Source organism: Panulirus ornatus, chromosome 48, assembly GCF_036320965.1.
Source record: "Panulirus ornatus isolate Po-2019 chromosome 48, ASM3632096v1, whole genome shotgun sequence".
Lineage (NCBI taxonomy): Eukaryota > Metazoa > Arthropoda > Malacostraca > Decapoda > Palinuridae > Panulirus > Panulirus ornatus.
In genome coordinates, this window is record NC_092271.1 from 28,744,395 (window position 1) to 28,766,289 (window position 21,895).

A 21,895-nucleotide genomic window follows, 5' to 3' on the forward strand; every position below is an offset into this window, starting at 1 on the left:
GTTTTCATTTGCAAAATACACAAAATGGATTCTACTGATCAATATGGGTATGAGGGCTGCAGTAAGTAGGTTTGGCTAACCCAACTCCTGAGTAACTAAGCAAACTCTCCAAACAAATATTAGCTAACAACCTGATTGGATATAAATGGCCTGAAGAATGCATGATGATAAATCCACTTGGCTTCTTGGTCCAATTCCTTGTCTGTGGAACGATCATCTCCCTCACCTCTTGTGCGTGTTACTGGTATCTGTCGAAGCTGAAATCTCTCTGGAATATCCAATTTCCGGATTTCCTGATCTTGGTCAGTTAGATGGCCCCGTTCCAACTCACTTGGCTCAAACACCTGATGAACAGACATCACTGTAATGTATTTGTCTGAAAATACTAAACACTGCATACTTTCCTAACTATTCTAATAAACTTTAATGATACATTTATCCAACCATATATACAGTGCATTTTACTTTATAGAAAAAGATAATCTTTCAAATCTTACTGGAACACTGGGTATATACAAATACATAATTAGCAGTATGACAGCTAATATTCAATGTATACCAGTTAGAATAAAGTTCAAGAAGGTTTAAAAGAGATTCTATGCATGAACTGAAAAAGGTAATTTGGTTCTTGTTTACAACATACCTCATAAATCGACTTTTTGACCTGTTTCCTTCGCTCCTTGCGGCCACGACGACGGTCTCTCCCCTCGCCTTCTTCATCCTCCTCATAATCATCATCTTCTTCCTCCTCTTCTTCACCTTCTTCCCAATCTCCAATATAAATCAAAATCAGTTAATGCCTCAATAACAGTTAACTTGGTCCTTAACAACAACACAGAAAAGAACTGGTCACTGCATCAAAAAAGGAAAAAAAACCTTGAAAAATTATAATAAACAAAAAATATAAGTTCAAAACATAAAATTCTGAATCTTTTAAATCACATTACAATACACAATTTGGCAATGTTCATCACATGAGTTTTGAAAAAGAAAAATCCTGAAAATCAAAGAAACATCAATTACAACCATCAACTGAATATTTTCTCACCATTTCCTAAATGTAGGGAACAGTGAGTTGCCTTGCTGATGTACAACCGAAAGACCAAACAACAGATGAAAAGGGCATGCCAAATCTGGACACTAAATTTCAAACATAACATTTATCATTTATATATTGCTGTGGAAGGTATTAAGAATATATGGTGTGGGAGGAAAGTTGTTAGAAGCAGTGAAAAGTTTTTATCGAGGATGTAAGGCATGTGTACGTGTAGGAAGAGAGGAAAGTGATTGGTTCTCAGTGAATGTAGGTTTGCGGCAGGGGTGTGTGACGTCTCCATGGGTGTTTAATTTGTTTATGGATGGGGTTGTTAGGGAGGTAAATGCAAGAGTTTTGGAAAGAGGGGCAAGTATGAAGTCTGTTGGGGATGAGAGAGCTTGGGAAGTGAGTCAGTTGTTGTTCGCTGATGATACAGCGCTGGTGGCTGATTCATGTGAGAAACTGCAGAAGCTGGTGACTGAGTTTGGTAAAGTGTGTGGAAGAAGAAAGTTAAGAGTAAATGTGAATAAGAGCAAGGTTATTAGGTACAGTAGGGTTGAGGGTCAAGTCAATTGGGAGGTGAGTTTGAATGGAGAAAAACTGGAGGAAGTGAAGTGTTTTAGATATCTGGGAGTGGATCTGGCAGCGGATGGAACCATGGAAGCGGAAGTGGATCATAGGGTGGGGGAGGGGGCGAAAATTCTGGGGGCCTTGAAGAATGTGTGGAAGTCGAGAACATTATCTCGGAAAGCAAAAATGGGTATGTTTGAAGGAATAGTGGTTCCAACAATGTTGTATGGTTGCGAGGCGTGGACTATGGATAGAGTTGTGCGCAGGAGGATGGATGTGCTGGAAATGAGATGTTTGAGGACAATGTGTGGTGTGAGGTGGTTTGATCGAGTGAGTAACGTAAGGGTAAGAGAGATGTGTGGAAATAAAAAGAGCGTGGTTGAGAGAGCAGAAGAGGGTGTTTTGAAGTGGTTTGGGCACATGGAGAGAATGAGTGAGGAAAGATTGACCAAGAGGATATATGTGTCGGAGGTGGAGGGAACGAGGAGAAGAGGGAGACCAAATTGGAGGTGGAAAGATGGAGTGAAAAAGATTTTGTGTGATCGGGGCCTGAACATGCAGGAGGGTGAAAGGAGGGCAAGGAATAGAGTGAATTGGAGCGATGTGGTATACCAGGGTTGACGTGCTGTCAGTGGATTGAATCAGGGCATGTGAAGCGTCTGGGGTAAACCATGGACAGCTGTGTAGGTATGTATATTTGCGTGTGTGGACGTATGTATATACATGTGTATGGGGGGGGGTTGGGCCATTTCTTTCGTCTGTTTCCTTGCGCTACCTCGCAAACGCGGGAGACAGCGACAAAGTATAATAAATATATAAAATATTGCTGTTTCCCATGAGAGCAAGGTAACACCAGGAAACAGACAAAGAAAGACCCATCCACTCCTCTACACAAATATAAACACACATGCATATACATGAACATATACATATATACATACATATACATCAATATATACATATTTCATGTTTGGCAGGGTGGCGATGGGAGTGAATAAAGGTAGACAGTATGAATTATGTAAATGTGTATATATGTATATGTCTGTGTGTGTATGTATATGCATATGCTGAGATGTATAGGTATGTATATTTGCGTGTGTGGACGTGTATGTATATACATGTGTATGTGGGTGGGTTGGGCCATTCTTTCATCTGTTTCCTTGCGCTACCTCGCTAACGCGGGAGACAGCGACAAAGCAAAATAAACAGAAATACATAAATAAATATATACACACACATGCATATTCATACTTGCTTGTCTTCATCCATTCACGGCACCAACCTGCCCCACTGGAAACAGCATCAGCACCCCTCCGCATCAACGAGGTAGCGGAAAAAAAAAAAAAAAAAAGGCCACATATACTCACTCTCATTCTCTAGCTGTCATGCATAATGCACCAAAACCACAGCTCCCTATCCAAATCCAGGCCCCAGAGACCTTTCCAAAGTAGCACCAGGAAAGGATAAAAAAGGCCCCATTCATTCACACTCAGTCTCTAGCTATCATGTGTAATGCACCGAAACTACAGCTCCCTATCCACATCCAGGCTCCACACACCTTTCCATGGTTCACTCCAGAAGCTTCACAGGCCATGTTTCAGTTTGATCGAGTAAGTAATGAAAGGGTAAGAGAGGTGCGTGGAAATAAAAAGAGTGTGGTTGAGAAAGTAGAAGAGGGTGTGTTGAAATGGTTTGGGCATATGCAGAGAATGAGTGAGGAAAGATTGACAAAGAGGATGTATGTGTCAAAGGTGGAGGGAAATACGAGAAGCAGGAGAACAAATTGGAGGAGGAAGGCTGGAGTGAAAAAGATTTTGAGCAATTGGGGCCTGAACATCCAGGAGGGAGGAGGGGATGCTATTCCTGTGTGGCGAGGTAGCGACAGAAATGGATGAAAGCAAGCAAGTATGAATATGTACATGTGTATATATGTATATGACTGTGTATGTACATGTATGTATATGGGGATAGGGGAGAAAGAAAACTTCCCACGCATTCCTCACGTGTTGTAGAAGGTGACGAAATGGGACAGGAGCGGGGGGGGGCTAGAAACCCTCCCCTCCTTGTACTTTAACTTTCTAAAAGGGGAAACAGAAGAAGGAGTCACGCAGGGAGTGCTCATCCTCCTCGAAGGCTCAGACTGGGGTGTCTAAATGTGTGTGGATGTGACCAAGATTAGAAAAAAGAAGAGATAGGTAGTATGTTTGACAAAAGGAAACTGGATGTTTTGGCTCTGAGTGAAATGAAGCTCAAGGGTAAAGGGGAAGAGTGGTTTGGGAATGTCTTGGGAGTAAAGTCAGGGGTTAGTGAGAGAAAAAGGGCAAGGGAAGGAGTAGCACTACTCCTGAAGCAGGAGTGGTGGGAGTATGTGATAGAGTGTAAGGAAGTAAACTCTTGATTGATATGGGTAAAACTGAAAGTGGATGGAGAGAGATGGGTGATTATTGGTGCATATGCACCTGGGCATGAGAAGAAAGATCATGAGAGGCAAGTGTTTTGGGAACAGCTGAGTGAGTGTGTTAGTAGTTTTGATGCACGAGACCGGGTTGTAGTGATGGGTGATTTGAATGCAAAGGTGAGTAATGTGGCAGTTGAGAGAATAATTGGTGTACATGGGGTGTTCAGTGTTGTAAATGAAAATGAAGAGTTTGTAGATTTTTTTTTTTTTTTTTTCATACTATTCGCCATTTCCCGCGATAGCGAGGTAGCGTTAAGAACAGAGGACTGGGCCTTTGAGGGATTTATGTGCTGAAAAAGGACTGGTGATTGGGAATACCTGGTTTATAAAGCGAGATATACATAAGTATCTGTTTCCCATTTTAGAAAGTTAAAAAAATACAAGGAGGGGAGGATTTCTGGCCCCCCTATGGAGAGAGTTGTGCGCAGGAGGATGGATGTGCTGGAAATGAGATGTTTGAGGACAATATGTGGTGTGAGGTGGTTTGATCGAGTAAGGAACGTAAGGGTAAGAGAGATGTGTGGAAATAAAAAGTGTGGTTGAGAGAGCAGAAGAGGGTGTTTTGAAATGGTTCGGGCACATGGAGAGAATGAGTGAGGAAAGATTGACCAAGAGAATATATGTGTCGGAGGTGGAGGGAACGAGGAGAAAAGGGAGACCAAATTGGAGGTGGAAAGATGGAGTGAAAAAGATTTTGTGTGATCGGGGCCTGAACATGCAGGAGGGTGAAAGGAGGGCAAGGAATAGAGTGAATTGGAGCGATGTGGTATACCGGGGTTGATGTGCTGTCAGTGGATTGAATCAAGGCATGTGAGGCGTCTGGGGTAAACCATGGAAAGCTGTGTAGGTATATATATTTGCGTGTGTGGACGTATGTATATACATGTGTATGGGGGTGAGTTGGGCCATTTCTTTCGTCTGTTTCCTTGCGCTACCTCGCAAACGCGGGAGACAGCAGGAAAAAAAAAAAAAAAAAAAAAATACATAAGTATACGTATGTAATTAGGAGAGATGGCCAGAGAAGTTATTGGATTACGTTTTAATTGACAGGTGCACGAAAGAGAGACTTTTGGATGTTGATGTGCTGAGAGGTGCAACTGGAAGGATGTCTGATCATTATCTTGTGGAGGTGAAGGTGAAGATTTGTATGGGTTTTCAGAAAAGAAGAATGTTGGGATGAAAAGAGTGGTGAAAGTAAGTGAGCTTGGGAAGGAGACTTGTGTGAGCAAGTACCAGGAGAGACTGAGTTCAGAATGGAAAAAGGTGAGAACAAAGGATGTAAGGGGAGTGGGGGGATGGGATGTATTTAGGGAAGCAGTGATGGCTTGCGCAAAAGATCCTTGTGGCATGAGAAGCGTGGGAGGTGGGCAGATTAGAAAGGGTAGAGAGTGGTGGGATGAAGAAGTAAGATTATTAGTGAATGAGAAGAGAGAGGCATTTGGAAAATTTTTGCGGGGAAATAGTGCAAATAAGTGGGAGACATATAAAAGTACAGTAGGGTTGAGGGTCAAGTCAATTGGGAGGTGAGTTTGAATGGAGAAAAACTGGAGGAAGTGAAGTGTTTTAGATATCTGGGAGTGGATCTGGCAGCGGATGGAACCATGGAAGCGGAAGTGGATCATAGGGTGGGGGAGGGGGCGAAAATCCTGGGGGCCTTGAAGAATGTGTGGAAGTCGAGAACATTATCTCGGAAAGCAAAAATGGGTATGTTTGAAGGAATAGTGGTTCCAACAATGTTGTATGGTTGCGAGGCGTGGGCTATGGATAGAGTTGTGCGCAGGAGGATGGATGTGCTGGAAATGAGATGTTTGAGGACAATGTGTGGTGTGAGGTGGTTTGATCGAGTGAGTAACGTAAGGGTAAGAGAGATGTGTGGAAATAAAAAGAGCGTGGTTGAGAGAGCAGAAGAGGGTGTTTTGAAGTGGTTTGGGCACATGGAGAGGATGAGTGAGGAAAGACTGACCAAGAGGATATATGTGTCGGAGGTGGAGGGAACAAGGAGAAGAGGGAGACCAAATTGGAGGTGGAAAGATGGAGTGAAAAAGATTTTGTGTGATCGGGGCCTGAACATGCAGGAGGGTGAAAGGAGGGCAAGGAATAGAGTGAATTGGAGCGATGTGGTATACTGGGGTTGACGTGCTGTCAGTGGATTGAATCAAGGCATGTGAAGCGTCTGGGGTAAACCATGGAAAGCTGTGTAGGTATGTATATTTGCGTGTGTGGACGTGTGTATGTACATGTGTATGGGGGGGGGGGGGATTGGGCCATTTCTTTCGTCTGTTTCCTTGCGCTACCTCGCAAACGCGGGAGACAGCGACAAAGTATAAAAAAAAAAAAAAAAAAAAAAAAAAAGATGTTTTGGAAGGAGGTAATTAAAGTGCATAAGACAAGGGAACAAATGGGAACATCAGTGAAGGGGGCTAATGGGGAGGTGATAACAAGTAGTGGTGATGTGAGAAGGAGATGGAATGAGTATTTTGAAGGTTTGTTGAATGTGTTTGATGACAGAGTGGCAGATATAGGGTGTTTTGGTCAAGATGGTGTGCGAAGTGAGAGGGTTAGGGAGAATGATTTGGTAAACAGAGAGGAGGTAGTAAAAGCTTTGCAGAAGATGAAAGCTGATAAGGCAGCAGGTTTGGATGGTATTGCAGTGAAATTTATCAAAAAAGGGGGTGACTGTGTTGTTGACAGGTTGGTAAGGTTATCTAATGTATGTATGATTCATGGTGAGGTGCCTGAGGATTGGCAGAATGCTTGCATAGTGCCACTGTACAATGACAAAGGGGATAAAAGTGAGTGCTCAAATTACAGAGGTATAAGTTTGTATTGATTAAGAGGGTGAAGGCATGCACAGAGCATCAGATTGGGGAAGAGCAGTGTGGTTTCAGAAGTGGTAGAGGATGTGTGGATCAGGTGTTTGCTTTGAAGAATGTATGTGAGAAATACTTAGAAAAGCAAATGGATTTGTATGTAGCATTTATGGATCTGGAGAAGGCATATGATAGAGTTGATAGAGATGCTCTGTGGAAGGTATTAAGAATATATGGTGTGGGAGGAAAGTTGTTAGAAGCAGTGAAAAGTTTTTATCGAGGATGTAAGGCATGTGTACGTGTAGGAAGAGAGGAAAGTGATTGGTTCTCAGTGAATGTAGGTTTGCGGCAGGGGTGTGTGACGTCTCCATGGTTGTTTAATTTGTTTATGGATGGGGTTGTTAGGGAGGTAAATGCAAGAGTTTTGGAAAGAGGGGCAAGTATGAAGTCTGTTGGGGATGAGAGAGCTTGGGAAGTGAGTCAGTTGTTGTTCGCTGATGATACAGCGCTGGTGGCTGATTCATGTGAGAAACTGCAGAAGCTGGTGACTGAGTTTGGTAAAGTGTGTGGAAGAAGAAAGTTAAGAGTAAATGTGAATAAGAGCAAGGTTATTAGGTACAGTAGGGTTGAGGGTCAAGTCAATTGGGAGGTGAGTTTGAATGGAGAAAAACTGGAGGAAGTGAAGTGTTTTAGATATCTGGGAGTGGATCTGGCAGCGGATGGAACCATGGAAGCGGAAGTGGATCATAGGGTGGGGGAGGGGGCGAAAATTCTGGGGGCCTTGAAGAATGTGTGGAAGTCGAGAACATTATCTCGGAAAGCAAAAATGGGTATGTTTGAAGGAATAGTGGTTCCAACAATGTTGTATGGTTGCGAGGCGTGGGCTATGGATAGAGTTGTGCGCAGGAGGATGGATGTGCTGGAAATGAGATGTTTGAGGACAATGTGTGGTGTGAGGTGGTTTGATCGAGTGAGTAACGTAAGGGTAAGAGAGATGTGTGGAAATAAAAAGAGCGTGGTTGAGAGAGCAGAAGAGGGTGTTTTGAAGTGGTTTGGGCACATGGAGAGGATGAGTGAGGAAAGATTGACAAAGAGGATATATGTGTCGGAGGTGGAGGGAGCAAGGAGAAGAGGGAGACCAAATTGGAGGTGGAAAGATGGAGTGAAAAAGATTTTGTGTGATCGGGGCCTGAACATGCAGGAGGGTGAAAGGAGGGCAAGGAATAGAGTGAATTGGAGCGATGTGGTATACCGGGGTTGACGTGCTGTCAGTGGATTGAATCAAGGCATGTGAAGCGTCTGGGGTAAACCATGGAAAGCTGTGTAGGTATGTATATTTGCATGTGTGGACGTATGTATATACATGTGTATGGGGGGGGGGGTTTGGGCCATTTCTTTCGTCTGTTTCCTTGCGCTACCTCACAAACGCAGGAGACAGCGACAAAGTATAAAAAAAAAAAAAAAAAAAAAAAAAAAAGTTTGTTGAGTATTCATGGGAAATTATATGGGAGGGTATTGATTGAGAGGGTGAAAGCATGTACAGAGCATCAGATATGGGAAGAGCACTGTGGTTTCAGAAGTGATAGAAGATGTGTGGATTGGGTGTTTGCTTTGAAGAATGTATGTGAGAAATACTTAGAAAAGCGAATGGATTTGTATGTAGCATTTATGGATCTGCAGAAGGCATATGAGTTGATAGAGATGCTCTGTAGAAGGTATTAATAATATATTGCGTGGGATGCAAGTTGTTAGAAGCAGTGAAAAGTTTCTATTGAGGATGGAAGGCATGTGTACAAGTAGGAAGAGAGGAAAGTGATTGGTTCTCAGTGAATGTCAGTTTTCAGCAGGGGTATGTAATGTCTCCATGGTTGTTTAATTTGTTTATGGATGGGGCTGTTAGGGAGGTGAATGCTAGAGTTTTGGAAAGAGGGAAAGTATGCAGTCTGTTGAGGATGAGATAGCTTGGGAAGTGAGTCAGTTGTTGCTCGCTGATGATACAGTGCTGGTAGCTGATTCAGGTGAGAAACTGCAGAAACTGGTGACTGAGTTTGGTAAAGTGTGTGAAAGAAGAAAGCTGAGAATAAATGTGAAGAGCAAGGTTATTAGGTATAGTTGGGTTGAGGGACAAGTCAATTGGGAGGTAAGTTTGAATGGAGAAAAACTGGAGGAAGTGAAGTGTTTTAGATATCTGGGAGTGGATTTGGCAGCGGATTGAACCATGGAACAGGAAGTGAATCATAGGGTGGGGGAGGGGGTGAAAGTTCTGGGAATGTTGAAAAATGTGTGGAAGTCGAGAACGTTATCTTGGAAAGCAAAAATGGGTGTGTTTGAAGGAATAGTGGTTCCATCAATGTTATATGGTTGCGAGGCATGGGCTATAGATAGAGTTGTGTGGAGGAGGGTGGATGTGCAGGAAATGAGATGTTTGAGGACAATATGTGGAGTGAGGTGGTTTGATTAAGTAATGAAAGGGTAAGAGAGAAGTGTGGTAATAAAAAGAGTGTGGTTGAGAGAGCAGAAGAGGGTGTTTTGAAATGGTCTGGTCACATGGAGAGAATGAGTGAGGAAAGATTGACCAAGAGTATGTAACCAAGAGTATGTCTGTCAGAGGTGGAGGGAATGAGGAGAAGTGGGAGACCATATTGGAGGTGGAAGGATGGAGTGAAAAAGATTTTGAGTGATTGGGGCCTGAACATGCAGCAGGGTGAAAGGTGTGCAAGGAATAGAGTAAATTGGAACGATGTGGTATACCGGGGTTGACGTTCTGTCAATGGATTGAACCAGGGCATGTGAACCGTCTGGGGTAAACCATGGAAAGTTCTGTGTGGCCTGGATGTGGAAAGGGAGCTGTGGTTTCGGTGCATTATACATGACAGCTAGAGACTGAGTGTGAATGAATGTGGCCTTTGTTGTCTTTTCCTAACGCTAACTCATGCACATGCGAGGGTAGGGGGTTGTTATTTCATGTGTGGCGGGGAGGCGACGGGAATGAATAAGGGCAGACAGTATGAATTATGTTTTTTTTTTTTTTTTTATACTTTGTCGCTGTCTCCCGCGTTTGCGAGGTAGCGCAAGGAAACAGACGAAAGAAATTATGAATTATGTAAATGTGTATATATGTATATGTCTGTAAATGAGCGTGTGTGAACATGTATGTATATGCATGTGTATGTGGGAGGGTTGGGCCATTCTTTCGTCTGTTTCCGTGCGCTACCTCGCACACACGGGACACAGCGACACAGGAAACAAACGAAAGAATGGCCCAACCTTCCCAAATACACAAGCATATACATACACGTCCACACACGCACATATACATACCTATACATTTCAATGTATACATATGTATACATACACAGACCTATACATTTTTACACATGTACATAATTTATACTTGCTGCCTTCATTCATTCCCGTCGCCACCCCGTCACATATGAAATGACCACCCCTCCCCTCCGCATGTGCACGAGGTAGCACTAGGAAAAGACAATAAAGACCACATTCATTCACACTCAGTCTACCTGTCATGTGTAACGCACTGAAACCACAGCTCCCTTTTCACATCCAGGCTCCACAAAACTTTCCATGGTTTACCCCAGACGTGTCACGTGCTCTGGTTCAATCCACTGACAGCACGTCAATCCCAGTATATCAAATCATTCAAATTCACTCTGTTCCTTGCACGCTTTTCACTCTCCTGCATGTTCAGGCCGCGATCCCTCAAAATCTCTTTCACTCCATCCTTCCACCTCCAATTTGGTATCCCACTTCTCCTTCCTCTGTCCACCTCTGACACATGTATCCTCTTTGTCAATCTTTCCTCACTCATTCACTCCATGTGTCCAAACCATTTGAATACACCCTCTTCTGCTCTCTTTTTATTACCACACATCTCTCTTACCCTTTCATTACTTACTCGATCAAACCACCTCACACCACATATTGTCCTCAAACATTTCATTTCCAACACATCCACCCTCCTCCGCACAACCCTATCTACAGCCCATGCCTCACAACCATATAACTGTTCCTTTAAACATACCCATTTTTGCTCTCCGAGATAATATTCTTGCCTTCCACACATTCTTCAATGCTCCCAGATCCTTCGCTCCCTCCCCACCCTGTGACTCACTCCCAGATATCTAAAACACTTCACTTCCCCCAGTTTTTATCCATTTAAACTTACCTCCCAACTTACTTGTCCCTCAACTCTACTGAACCTAATAACCTTCCTCTTATTCACATTCACTCTCAACTTTCTTCTTTCACACACTTTACCAAACTCAGTCACCAGCTTCTGCAGTTTCTCACCCGAATCAGCCACCAGCACTGTATCATCAGCAAAAAACAACTGACTCACTTCCCAAGCCCTCTCATCCACAACAGATTGCATACTTGCCCCCCTCTCCAAAACTCTTGCATTCACCTCCCTAACCATGCCATCCATAAACAAATTAAACAACCATGGAAACATCACGCACCCCAGCCGCAAACCAACATTCAGTGGAAACCAATCACTTTCCTGTCTTCGAACCTGTGCCCATGCCTTACATCCTTGGTATGTTATGTATATGTGCAAATGTGGGCATTTATGTACATACACATGTATATGAGTGGATGGGCCATTCTTCATCTGTTTCCTGGTGCTACCTCGCTGCTGCGGGAAACAGCAATCAAGTACAATAATAATAAAAATATAACATTATCTCCGAAAGCAAAAATGGGTATGTTTGAAGGAATAGTGGTTCCAACAATGTTGTATGGTTGTGAGGCATGGGCTATGGATAGAGTAGTGCACAGGAGGGTGGATGTGCTGGAAATGAGATGTTTGAGGACAATATGTGGTGTGAGGTGGTTTGATCGAGTAAGTAATGTAAGGGTAAGAGAGATGTGTGGAAATAAGAAGAGCGTGGTTGAGAGAGCAGAAGAGGGTGTTTTGAAATGGTCTGGGCACATGGAGAGAATGAGTGAGGAAAGATTGACCAAGAGGATATATGTGTCAGAGGTGGAGGGAACGAGAAGTGGGAGACCAAATTGGAGGTGGAAAGATGGGAGTGAAAAAGATTTTGAGTGATCGGGGCCTGAACATGCAGGAGGGTGAAAGGCAGGCAAGGAATAGAGTGAATTGGATCGATGTGGTATACCGGGGTCGACATGCTGTCAATGGATTGAATCAGGGCATGTGAAGCGTCTGGGGTAAACCATGGAAAGTTCTGTGGGGCCTGGATGTGGAAAGGGAGCTGTGGTTTCGGTGCATTATTGCATGACAGCTAGAAACTGAGTGTGAACAAATGGGGCCTTTGTTGTCTTTTCCTAGCGCTACCTCGCACACATGAGGGGGAGGGGGATGTTATTCCATGTGTGGTGAGGTGGCGATGGGAATGAATAAAGGCAGACAGTGAGAATTGTGTGCATGTGTATATATGCATATGTCTGTGTGTGTATATATATGTGTACATTGAGATGTATGGGTATGTATATTTGTGTGTGTGGACGTGTATGTATATACATGTGTATGGGGGTGGGTTGGGCCATTTCTTTCATCTGTTTCCTTGCGCTACCTCGCAAACTCGGGAGACAGCGACAAAGCAAAATAAATAAATAAATCAAAAATATATGAGTGGATGGATCTTTTTTCATCTGTTTAATGGCACTACATTACTAATGCAGGATATGGTGATCAAGTACAATAATGAAAAAAACAATGTATACAGACATAGAAGCAGGAGACAATGATGCTGTTCCCAGTGGGGCAGTGTAACACCAGGAATGGATGAAGGCAAGCAAGTATGAGGATGTTCATGTGTATATATGTATATGTTTGTGTATGTGTAAGTATATGTGTATATGTTGATATGTATATGTGTGCATATGGGCATTTATGTATAAGTGTATATGAGTGGATGGGCCATTCTTGGTCTATTTCCTGGCACTACCTTGCATATGTGGGAAACAGCAATTCAGTATAATAATTAAAAAATGAAGAAATATCTTAATAATCCAGGGTATGTCTAAAGCAATTTGAGATCAGTTGCAGGTATGAGAGAGAGAGAGAGAGAGAGAGAGAGAGAGAGAGAGAGAGAGAGAGAGAGAGAGAGAGAGAGAGAGAGAATTTGACCATAATGATAAGCCTAGCACATCATGTACATCATGCTTGCTAAATAAGACTATTCTCCTCATCTACCTAAAACCCTAACAAATTAGTATGAGTCATGAAGCTAACAATCATCAACAAATTATGAATATGAGGTAATCATGAGTACTGAAGATATAAGATACCATTTACACATATCTCTAATGACACATGTATCAAGCATAGCAGATGAAAGGTATTATGTAAAAAATTATCTATTACAGTTTTTTGTCATTACTAACCTTCATACTGTTCAAACTCCCCATAATCAAAATCACAACCAAAGATGTCACGAGCTGCCTCAAGTCCTTCATCTTCAAATACTGCTTTCCTTTTCTGCTTTGCAATGGGCTTGCCGTCGTCATCAACAATGAAACTATGTTCACCATCAGACTCTTCCTCTTCCTCCTCTGATGCATAGGTCTCAGGCTGCTGAGGAGGGTGGGTAGCCGAGGTACCTTCTTCTTCCTCCTCCTGGGATGCCAAGTAACTATCCAATAGGCAAGTTTATAAAAGCAAAACAATTGGGCAGAATGATCAAAGATGATTTAAAGAGGAATGTGGATGTGTAAGCTACATTTTTCACCAAAGCAAAGTGAATCGTGAAAATGATAAAAGGTGAAATTAATTTCTTCATATTATTCATGGAGACCCCTAAAAATATCAGGATAGAGTGATAATGTGCTGAGATGATCAGGGCCTACGATGGCAAAGGAAGGTTATGCAGGTGTCACCCAGATGTGGAACTGGCGATATGTAAGACATAGGTGAACAAAAGGCAAATACTAAAAGGAGAGAACTTACAGTTTAGATAATAACAGGAAAAATTTAAGATTCATCATATTCAAAATCAATGACAGTGATCAGGAGTGAAAAAAAAAAAAAACCAATCATAAGAAAAGATAAGTTACAGAAAAAACATTACAGAAAAACCATAAAAGTGCGAAGGTGAAGATTTGTAGAGGATTTCAGAAAGAAGAGAGAATGTTGGGGTGAAAAGAGTGGTGAGAGTAAGTGAGCTTGGGAAGGAAGCTTGTGTGAGGAAGTACCAGGAGAGACTGAGTACAGAATAAAAAAAAGGTGAGAACAAAGGATGTAAAGGGAGTGGGGGAGGAATGGGATGTATTTAGGGGAGCAGTAATGGTTTGCACAAAAGATTCTCGTGGCATGAGAAGCGTGGGAGGTGGGCAGATTAGAAAAGGTAGTGAGTGGTGGGATGAAGAAGGAAGATTATTAGTGAAAGAGAAGAGAGAGGCATTTGGAAGATTTTTGCAGGGAAATAATGCAAATGAGTAGGAGATGTATAAAAGAAAGAGGCAGGAGGTCAAGAGAAAGGTGCAAGAGGTGAAAAAGAGGGCAAATGAGAATTGGGGTGAGAGAGTATCATTAAGTTTTAGGGAGAATAAAAAGATGTTTTGGAAGGAGGTAAATAAAGTGCGTAAGACAAGGGAACAAATGGGAACTTCTGTGAAGGGCGCAAATGGGGAGGAGATAACAAGTAGTGGTGATGTGAGAAGGAGATGGAATGAGTATTTTGAAGGTTTGTTGAATGTGTTTGATGATAAGAGTGGCAGATATAGGGTGTTTTGGTCGAGGTGGTGTGGAAAGTGAGAGGGTTAGGGAAAATGATTTGGTAAACAGAGAAGAGGTAGTAAAAGCTTTGTGGAAGATGAAAGCTGGCAAGGCAGCAGGTTTGGATGGTATTGCAGTGGAATTTATTAAAAAAGGGGGTAACTGCATTGTTGACTGGTTGGTAAGGTTATTTAATGTATATATGACTCATGGTGAGGTGCCTTAGGATTGGCGGAATGCTTGCATAGTGCCACTGTACAAAGGCAAAGGGAATAAAAGTGAGTGTTCAAATTACAGAGGTATAAGTTTGTTGAGTATTCCTGGGAAATTATATGGGAGGGTATTGATTGAGAGGGTGAAGGCATGTACAGAGCATCAGATTGGGGAAGAGCAGTGTGGTTTCAGAAGTGGTAGAGGATGTGTGGATCAGGTGTTTGCTTTGAAGAATGTATGTAGGCAATATTCAGAAAAGCAAATGGATTTGTATGTAGCATTTATGGATCTGGAGAAGGCATATGATAGAGTTGATTGAGATGCTCTGTGGAGGTATTAAGTATATATGGTGTGGGAGGCAAGTTGTTACAAGCAGTGAAAAGTTTTTATCGAGGATGTAAAGCATGTGTACATGTGAGAAGAGAGGTAAGTGATTGGTTCTCAGCGAATGTAGGTTTGCGGCAGGGATGTGTGATGTCTCCATGGTTGTTTAATTTGTTTATGGATGGGGTAATTAGGCAGGTGAATGCAAGAGTTTTGGAAAGAGGGGCAAGTATGCAGTTTGTTGTGGATGAGAGAGCTTGGGAAGTAAGTGAGTCAGTTGTTTGCTGATGATACAGCGCTGGTGGCCGATTCATATGAGAAGCTGCAGAAGCTGGTGACTGAGTTTGGTAAAGTGTGTGAAAGAAGAAAGCTGAGAGGAAATGTGAATAAGAGCAAGGTTATCAGGTACAGTAGGGTTGAGGGACAAGTCAATTGGGAGGTAAGTTTGAATGGAGAAAAACTGGAGGATGTGAAGTGTTTTAGATATCTGGGAGTGGATTTGGCAGCGGATGGATCCATGGAAGCGGAAGTAAATCATAGGAAGGGGGAGGGGGCGAAAGTTCTGGGAGCGTTGAAGAATGTGTGGAAGTCAAGAACATTATCTCGGAAAGCAAAAATGGGTATGTTTGAAAGAATAGTGGTTCCAACAATGTTATATGGTTGCAAGGCATGGGCTATGGATAGAGTTGTGCAGAGGAGGGTGGATGTGCTGGAAATGAGATGTTTGAGGACAATATGTGGTGTAAGGTGGTTTGATCAAGTAAGTAATAATAGGGTAATAGAGATGTGTGGTAATAAAAAGAGAGTGGTTGAGAGACCAGAAGAGGGTGTTTTGAAATGGTTTGATCACATGGAGAGAATGAGTGAGGAGAGACTGACCAAGAGGATATATGTGTCAGAGGTGGAGGGAACGAGAAGTGGGAGACCAAATTGGAGGTGGAAAGATGGAGTGAAAAAGATTTTAAGTGATCGGGGCCTGAACATGCAGGAGGGTGAAAGGCGTGCAAGGAATAGAGTAAATTGGAACAATGTGGTATACCGGGGTCGACGTGCTGTCAATGGATTGAACCAGGGCATGTGAAGCGTCTGGGGTAAACCAAGGAAAGTTCTGTGGGGCCTGTATGCGGAAAGGGAGCTGTGGTTTCAGTGCATTATACATGACAGCTAGAGACTGAGCGTGAACGAATGTGGCCTTTGTTGTCTTTTCCAAGTGCTACCTTGCGCACATGCGGGGGGAGGGGGTTGTCATTTCATGTGTGGCAGGGTGGCGATGGGAATGAATAAGGGCAGACAGTATGAATTATGTACATGTGTATATATGTATATGTCTGTGTGTGTATATACATGTATACGTCGAGATGTATAGGTATGTATATGTGAATATACATATAATATTTTTTTTTATTATACTTTGTCGCTGTCTCCCGCGTTTGCGAGGTAGCGCAAGGAAACAGACGAAAGAAATGGCCCAACCCCCCCCCCATACACATGTATATACATACGTCCACACACGCAAATATACATACCTACACAGCTTTCCATGGTTTACCCCAGACGCTTCACATGCCCTGCTTCAATCCACTGACAGCACGTCAACCCCGGTATACCACATCGCTCCAATTCACTCTATTCCTTGCCCTCCTTTCACCCTCCTGCATGTTCAGGCCTCGATCACACAAAATCTTTTTCACTCCATCTTTCCACCTCCAATTTGGTCTCCCTCTTCTCCTTGTTCCCTCCACCTCCGACACATATATCCTCTTGGTCAATCTTTCCTCACTCATCCTCTCCATGTGCCCAAACCACTTCAAAACACCCTCTTCTGCTCTCTCAACCACGCTCTTTTTATTTCCACACATCTCTCTTACCCTTACGTTACTCACTCGATCAAACCACCTCACACCACACATTGTCCTCAAACATCTCATTTCCAGCACATCCATCCTCCTGCGCACAACTCTATCCATAGCCCACGTCTCGCAACCATACAACATTGTTGGAACCACTATTCCTTCAAACATACCCATTTTTGCTTTCCGAGATAATGTTCTCGACTTCCACACATTCTTCAAGGCCCCCAGGATTTTCGCCCCCTCCCCCACCCTATGATCCACTTCCACTTCCATGGTTCCATCCGCTGCCAGATCCACTCCCAGATATCTAAAACACTTCACTTCCTCCAGTTTTTCTCCATTCAAACTCACCTCCCAATTGACTTGACCCTCAACCCTACTGTACCTAATAACCTTGCTCTTATTCACATTTATTCTTAACTTTCTTCTTCCACACACTTTTCCAAACTCAGTCACCAGCTTCTGCAGTTTCTCACATGAATCAGCCACCAGCGCTGTATCATCAGCGAACAACAACTGACTCACTTCCCAAGCTCTCTCATCCCCAACAGACTTCATACTTGCCACTCTTTCCAAAACTCTTGCATTTACCTCCCTAACAACCCCATCCATAAACAAATTAAACAACCATGGAGACATCACACACCCCTGCCGCAAACCTACATTCACTGAGAACCAATCACTTTCCTCTCTTCCTACACGTACACATGCCTTACATCCTCGATAAAAACTTTTCACTGCTTCTAACAACTTTCCTCCCACACCATATATTCTTAATACCTTCCACAGAGCATCTCTATCAACTCTATCATATGCCTTCTCCAGATCCATAAATGCTACATACAAATCCATTTGCTTTTCTAAGTATTTCTCACATACATTCTTCAAAGCAAACACCTGATCCACACATCCTCTACCACTTCTGAAACCACACTGCTCTTCCCCAATCTGATGCTCTGTACATGCCTTCACCCTCTCAATCAATACCCTCCCATATAATTACCAGGAATACTCAACAAACTTATACCTCTGTAATTTGAGCACTCACTCTTATCCCCTTTGCCTTTGTACAATGGCACTATGCACGCATTCCGCCAATCCTCAGGCACCTCACCATGAGTCATACATACATTAAATAACCTTACCAACCAGTCAACAATAGTCACCCCCTTTTTTAATAAATTCCACTGCAATACCATCCAAACCTGCTGCCGAGATATACATAAGTATACTTATGTAAGTAGGAGAGATGGCCAGAGAGCGTTATTGGATTACGTGTTAATTGACAGGCGTGCGAGAGAGACTTTTGGATGTTATGTGCTGAGAGGTGCAACTGGAGGGATGTCTGATCATTATCTTGTGGAGGCGAAGGTGAAGATTTGTATGGGTTTTCAGAAAAGAAGAGTGAATGTTGGGGTGAAGAGGGTGGTGAGAGTAAGTGAGCTTGAGAAGGAGACCTGTGTGAGGAAGTACCAGGAGAGACTGAGTACAGAATGGAAAAAGGTGAGAACAATGGAAGTAAGGGGAGTGGGGGAGGAATGGGATGTATTTAGGGAATCAGTGATGGATTGCGCAAAAGATGCTTGTGGCATGAGAAGAGTGGGAGGTGGGTTGATTAGAAAGGGTAGTGAGTGGTGGGATGAAGAAGTAAGAGTATTAGTGAAAGAGAAGAGAGAGGCATTTGGACGATTTTTGCAGGGAAAAAATGCAATTGAGTGGGAGATGTATAAAAGAAAGAGACAGGAGGTCAAGAGAAAGATGCAAGAGGTGAAAAAAAGGGCAAATGAGAGTTGGGGTGAGAGAGTATCATTAAATTTTAGGGAGAATAAAAAGATGTTCTGGAAGGAGGTAAATAAAGTGCGTAAGACAAGGGAGCAAATGGGAACTTCGGTGAAGGGCGCAAGTGGGGAGGTGATAACAAGTAGTGGTGATGTGAGGAGATGGAGTGAGTATTTTGAAGGTTTGTTGAATGTGTTTGATGATAGAGTGGCAGATATAGGGTGTTTTGGTCGAGGTGGTGTGCAAAGTGAGAGGGTTAGGGAAAATGATTTGGTAAACAGAGAAGAGGTAGTGAAAGCTTTGCAGAAGATGAAAGCCGGCAAGGCAGCAGGTTTGGATATATATAAATATTCACTATACAAATCATCTTTTTTTTTTACAATTCTCCAGCTTTAGTAACACAGGAAACAAACAAAGGCCTCATCTTCACATATCCATCCTAACTGTCTTGCATAATGTACTGACACTAAACCCTACCATCCACTGCCAAACCAAACAGCTATTCCATCATTCACCCAATCTACTTAATTTGCCTAAGTTCAGCCCATCCTGTACATCAAGTCAATCTGTCATTCTATCCCAGCAATCCTTTCGTCCTCCTGAATGCTGAGGCATAAATAGCTCAGAGCCTCCTTCACTCCCTCTTGATCTACCCTGGGAGAATAAACTCAGCAGCAATTTCTTACATATGTGTAAAATAGTGCACCCGCAAGAGGGAAGAAGAATGTAAGTACACATACCATCACAGTGTAGTCCAAACAGCAGTACCCATTTTGGGGAAAGTCAACAAAGAAGCTATGTAAGGATAACCTTTGAGCTCCACCAAAGTTTCAAAGTTGGCGTTTCAAGAGGAAGATATAGGATCAGTTGTTCACTTGCCTCTCGGTGAATGTATCAACCATCATACCATCATTTTTCTTAATATGCAATTCATTTTTTGTGCAGAAACTAGTCAGGAGCCTACTTGAGAAAACTGCGTTGAAAAGTTATATAAACAGATATACGTTATCATATCATTCACTGTGTAAATGAACCTTTTGAACAGCAGAGCAATGAGAACCCTGAGAGAAGCTAGGTAAGGTATATTCTTATATTCTTCAACCATTATTCCATCATTTTTCTTAATATGTAATTCATATTTTGTGCAGAAACTACTCAGAACCCTACCTAAGAAAAGTGTGTTGAAAAATTATATAAACAGATACACTTTATCATATTTTTCACTGTGTAAAAGAATCTTTTGAACAGCAAAGCAATAAGGACCCTGAGAAAAGCTAAGTAAGGTATATTCTTAAAATTTTCAGAATAAATATAGATCACTACAGGTCTAAATTAGGCAAGAACCTTCCAAAGACAACTAAGAGGATCTATGTATAAAAGGTGGGGTGTACAAAAGGGCAGGGACAACTGTGAAGGAGGCTTTAGGGTATCAGGGCCTTTACACTCAAGAAAGTAAGTTGCATGCATGGGATGGAATATTTTGGATGAATGTGGATTTGGATGAATGTGGAATCAGGGTGGTGCAAAATGCTGTCAATGGCTTAAACCATGGCATATGAAGAATGGATTTAACTGTGGACATAGGCAGTGGACAGTAGGTTCTTTTGCCGGGGCCATCCCCTTGATGTGAATTCCTGGAGGGAGCTAGCATCTGAGATATAGATAGTAGGCTTTGGTTTCAATATGGTTTTACACAGCCTGAGAGCAGATGTGTGTAAATGGAGTCTGTTTGTTGTTCCAGATGCTACCTTACTCAGACAGGAGAAAATTTCGGAAAAAATGAAACTTTATTTATTTATTATGTTCTCGAACTTCAAATTTCACTTTTTCTATTTGTTAACTCTAATGAAACTTAAGACCTTCTTAAATACTACTTTAATAATCCAGTAAATATTTAACATTCATACTTTATCTTGCTTTATTACTATTTCTCTTCCCTTTAGCATAACCTAAAGCTCATCAAAAGTTTCAGGCTTCATGATTTGAGATCTGGTCTAATCAACAAAATCAAAGAATTGCCACAAATCTTTAAATTTTTTCTTACCAAACAGTTCAATTAGTATTTCATCAAGGTTATTATCCTGTATAGTAAAAAGGTAAGGTACTTTTGTTGCTCCCTATTTCACTGGATAACACAATTTGAAATTAAAATTACCTAATATCAAAATGAACAAAATATAAGTATTTTTCGGCAAGCATAAACACAAACCAAACTCCATGAAGGTGGCTAAATTTACTCACATCACCAGAACCCTCAAAGATCTCTTTCCTTATCTGACCCTGTACATCTTCCTCTTCTGCATCTGAGTCTTCATCTTCAATCCTCTTCAGACGCTTAAACTTTTTCTGTGGAGAAACACTGCAATAATTCCTTTTATATCACCTTATATCAAGAGCAACTACATGACTTACAGAGGAGTCCTACAAGTACTATACTTGTTTCAGCATTAAAAGTGAGCATTATTTACTAGAATACTTCATAAGCATTCATTTTTCAAACTGTCATTAAAGAAAATAAAAAAACATTTCCACTTCACACATAACATGAGTTCCCACACTGGCCACCATCCCCTTCCTTCGCACCACTACCCTATCCCTCCCTAGCTATAATACCCTCACTCACTACCACCACTTTCTCCCTCCCTAACCACCATATCCAGAGTGATACAATGATAATCTTCTGTGTTTTACCAATCATCCCAGTTATCCTCCTCTTCAGACCTCCCATATTCCCTGCGCATCCTTCCAGCTTAATCATATACTTTTTCACACTTGTTCATCATTCCTATGTTAGAGTGGTCAAATCAGGAGCAGTAAATGGCCAAATTTGCTCACATCCATTCTCTCGCTGTCATGAGCAATGCATGACAACCTCAACCTGGCCTCACAAACCTTTCTATGGTTTTCCATGGCCACTTCATCCGCCCTGTTCTGTCCAGTGATAGTATGCTGTTTCCTGTATACTACATCACCCCAAATCACTACATCCCATGTACACCTTACACTCTCATGCAAATTCAAGTCCTGAGCACCCAAAACCTTTTCTTCTCAGTCGTTCTATCTCCACACTGGTTTCCCTCTTTCTTCTTGTCCCCTACAATTCTGAGAGATATACCCACTTTGTCAACCTCTCCTCCCTCATTCTCT

The 21,895-nt window shown here is 42.2% G+C and overlaps 1 protein-coding gene across 1 annotated transcript in view; it reads right to left on the reverse strand.

Moving 5' to 3' along the window:
• Spt6 (transcription elongation factor Spt6) overlaps window positions 1–21,895 on the reverse strand; it is a 71,473-nt gene that overhangs the window by 39,083 nt on the left and 10,495 nt on the right. Inside the window, exons 4-7 of the mRNA XM_071690372.1 lie at window positions 20,990–21,094; window positions 13,250–13,481; window positions 644–771; window positions 132–344 (exon numbers count right to left, since the gene is read on the reverse strand). Coding sequence (XP_071546473.1) covers window positions 132–344; window positions 644–771; window positions 13,250–13,481; window positions 20,990–21,094 — 678 coding nt within the window. The remainder of the gene's footprint in view (window positions 1–131; window positions 345–643; window positions 772–13,249; window positions 13,482–20,989; window positions 21,095–21,895) is intronic.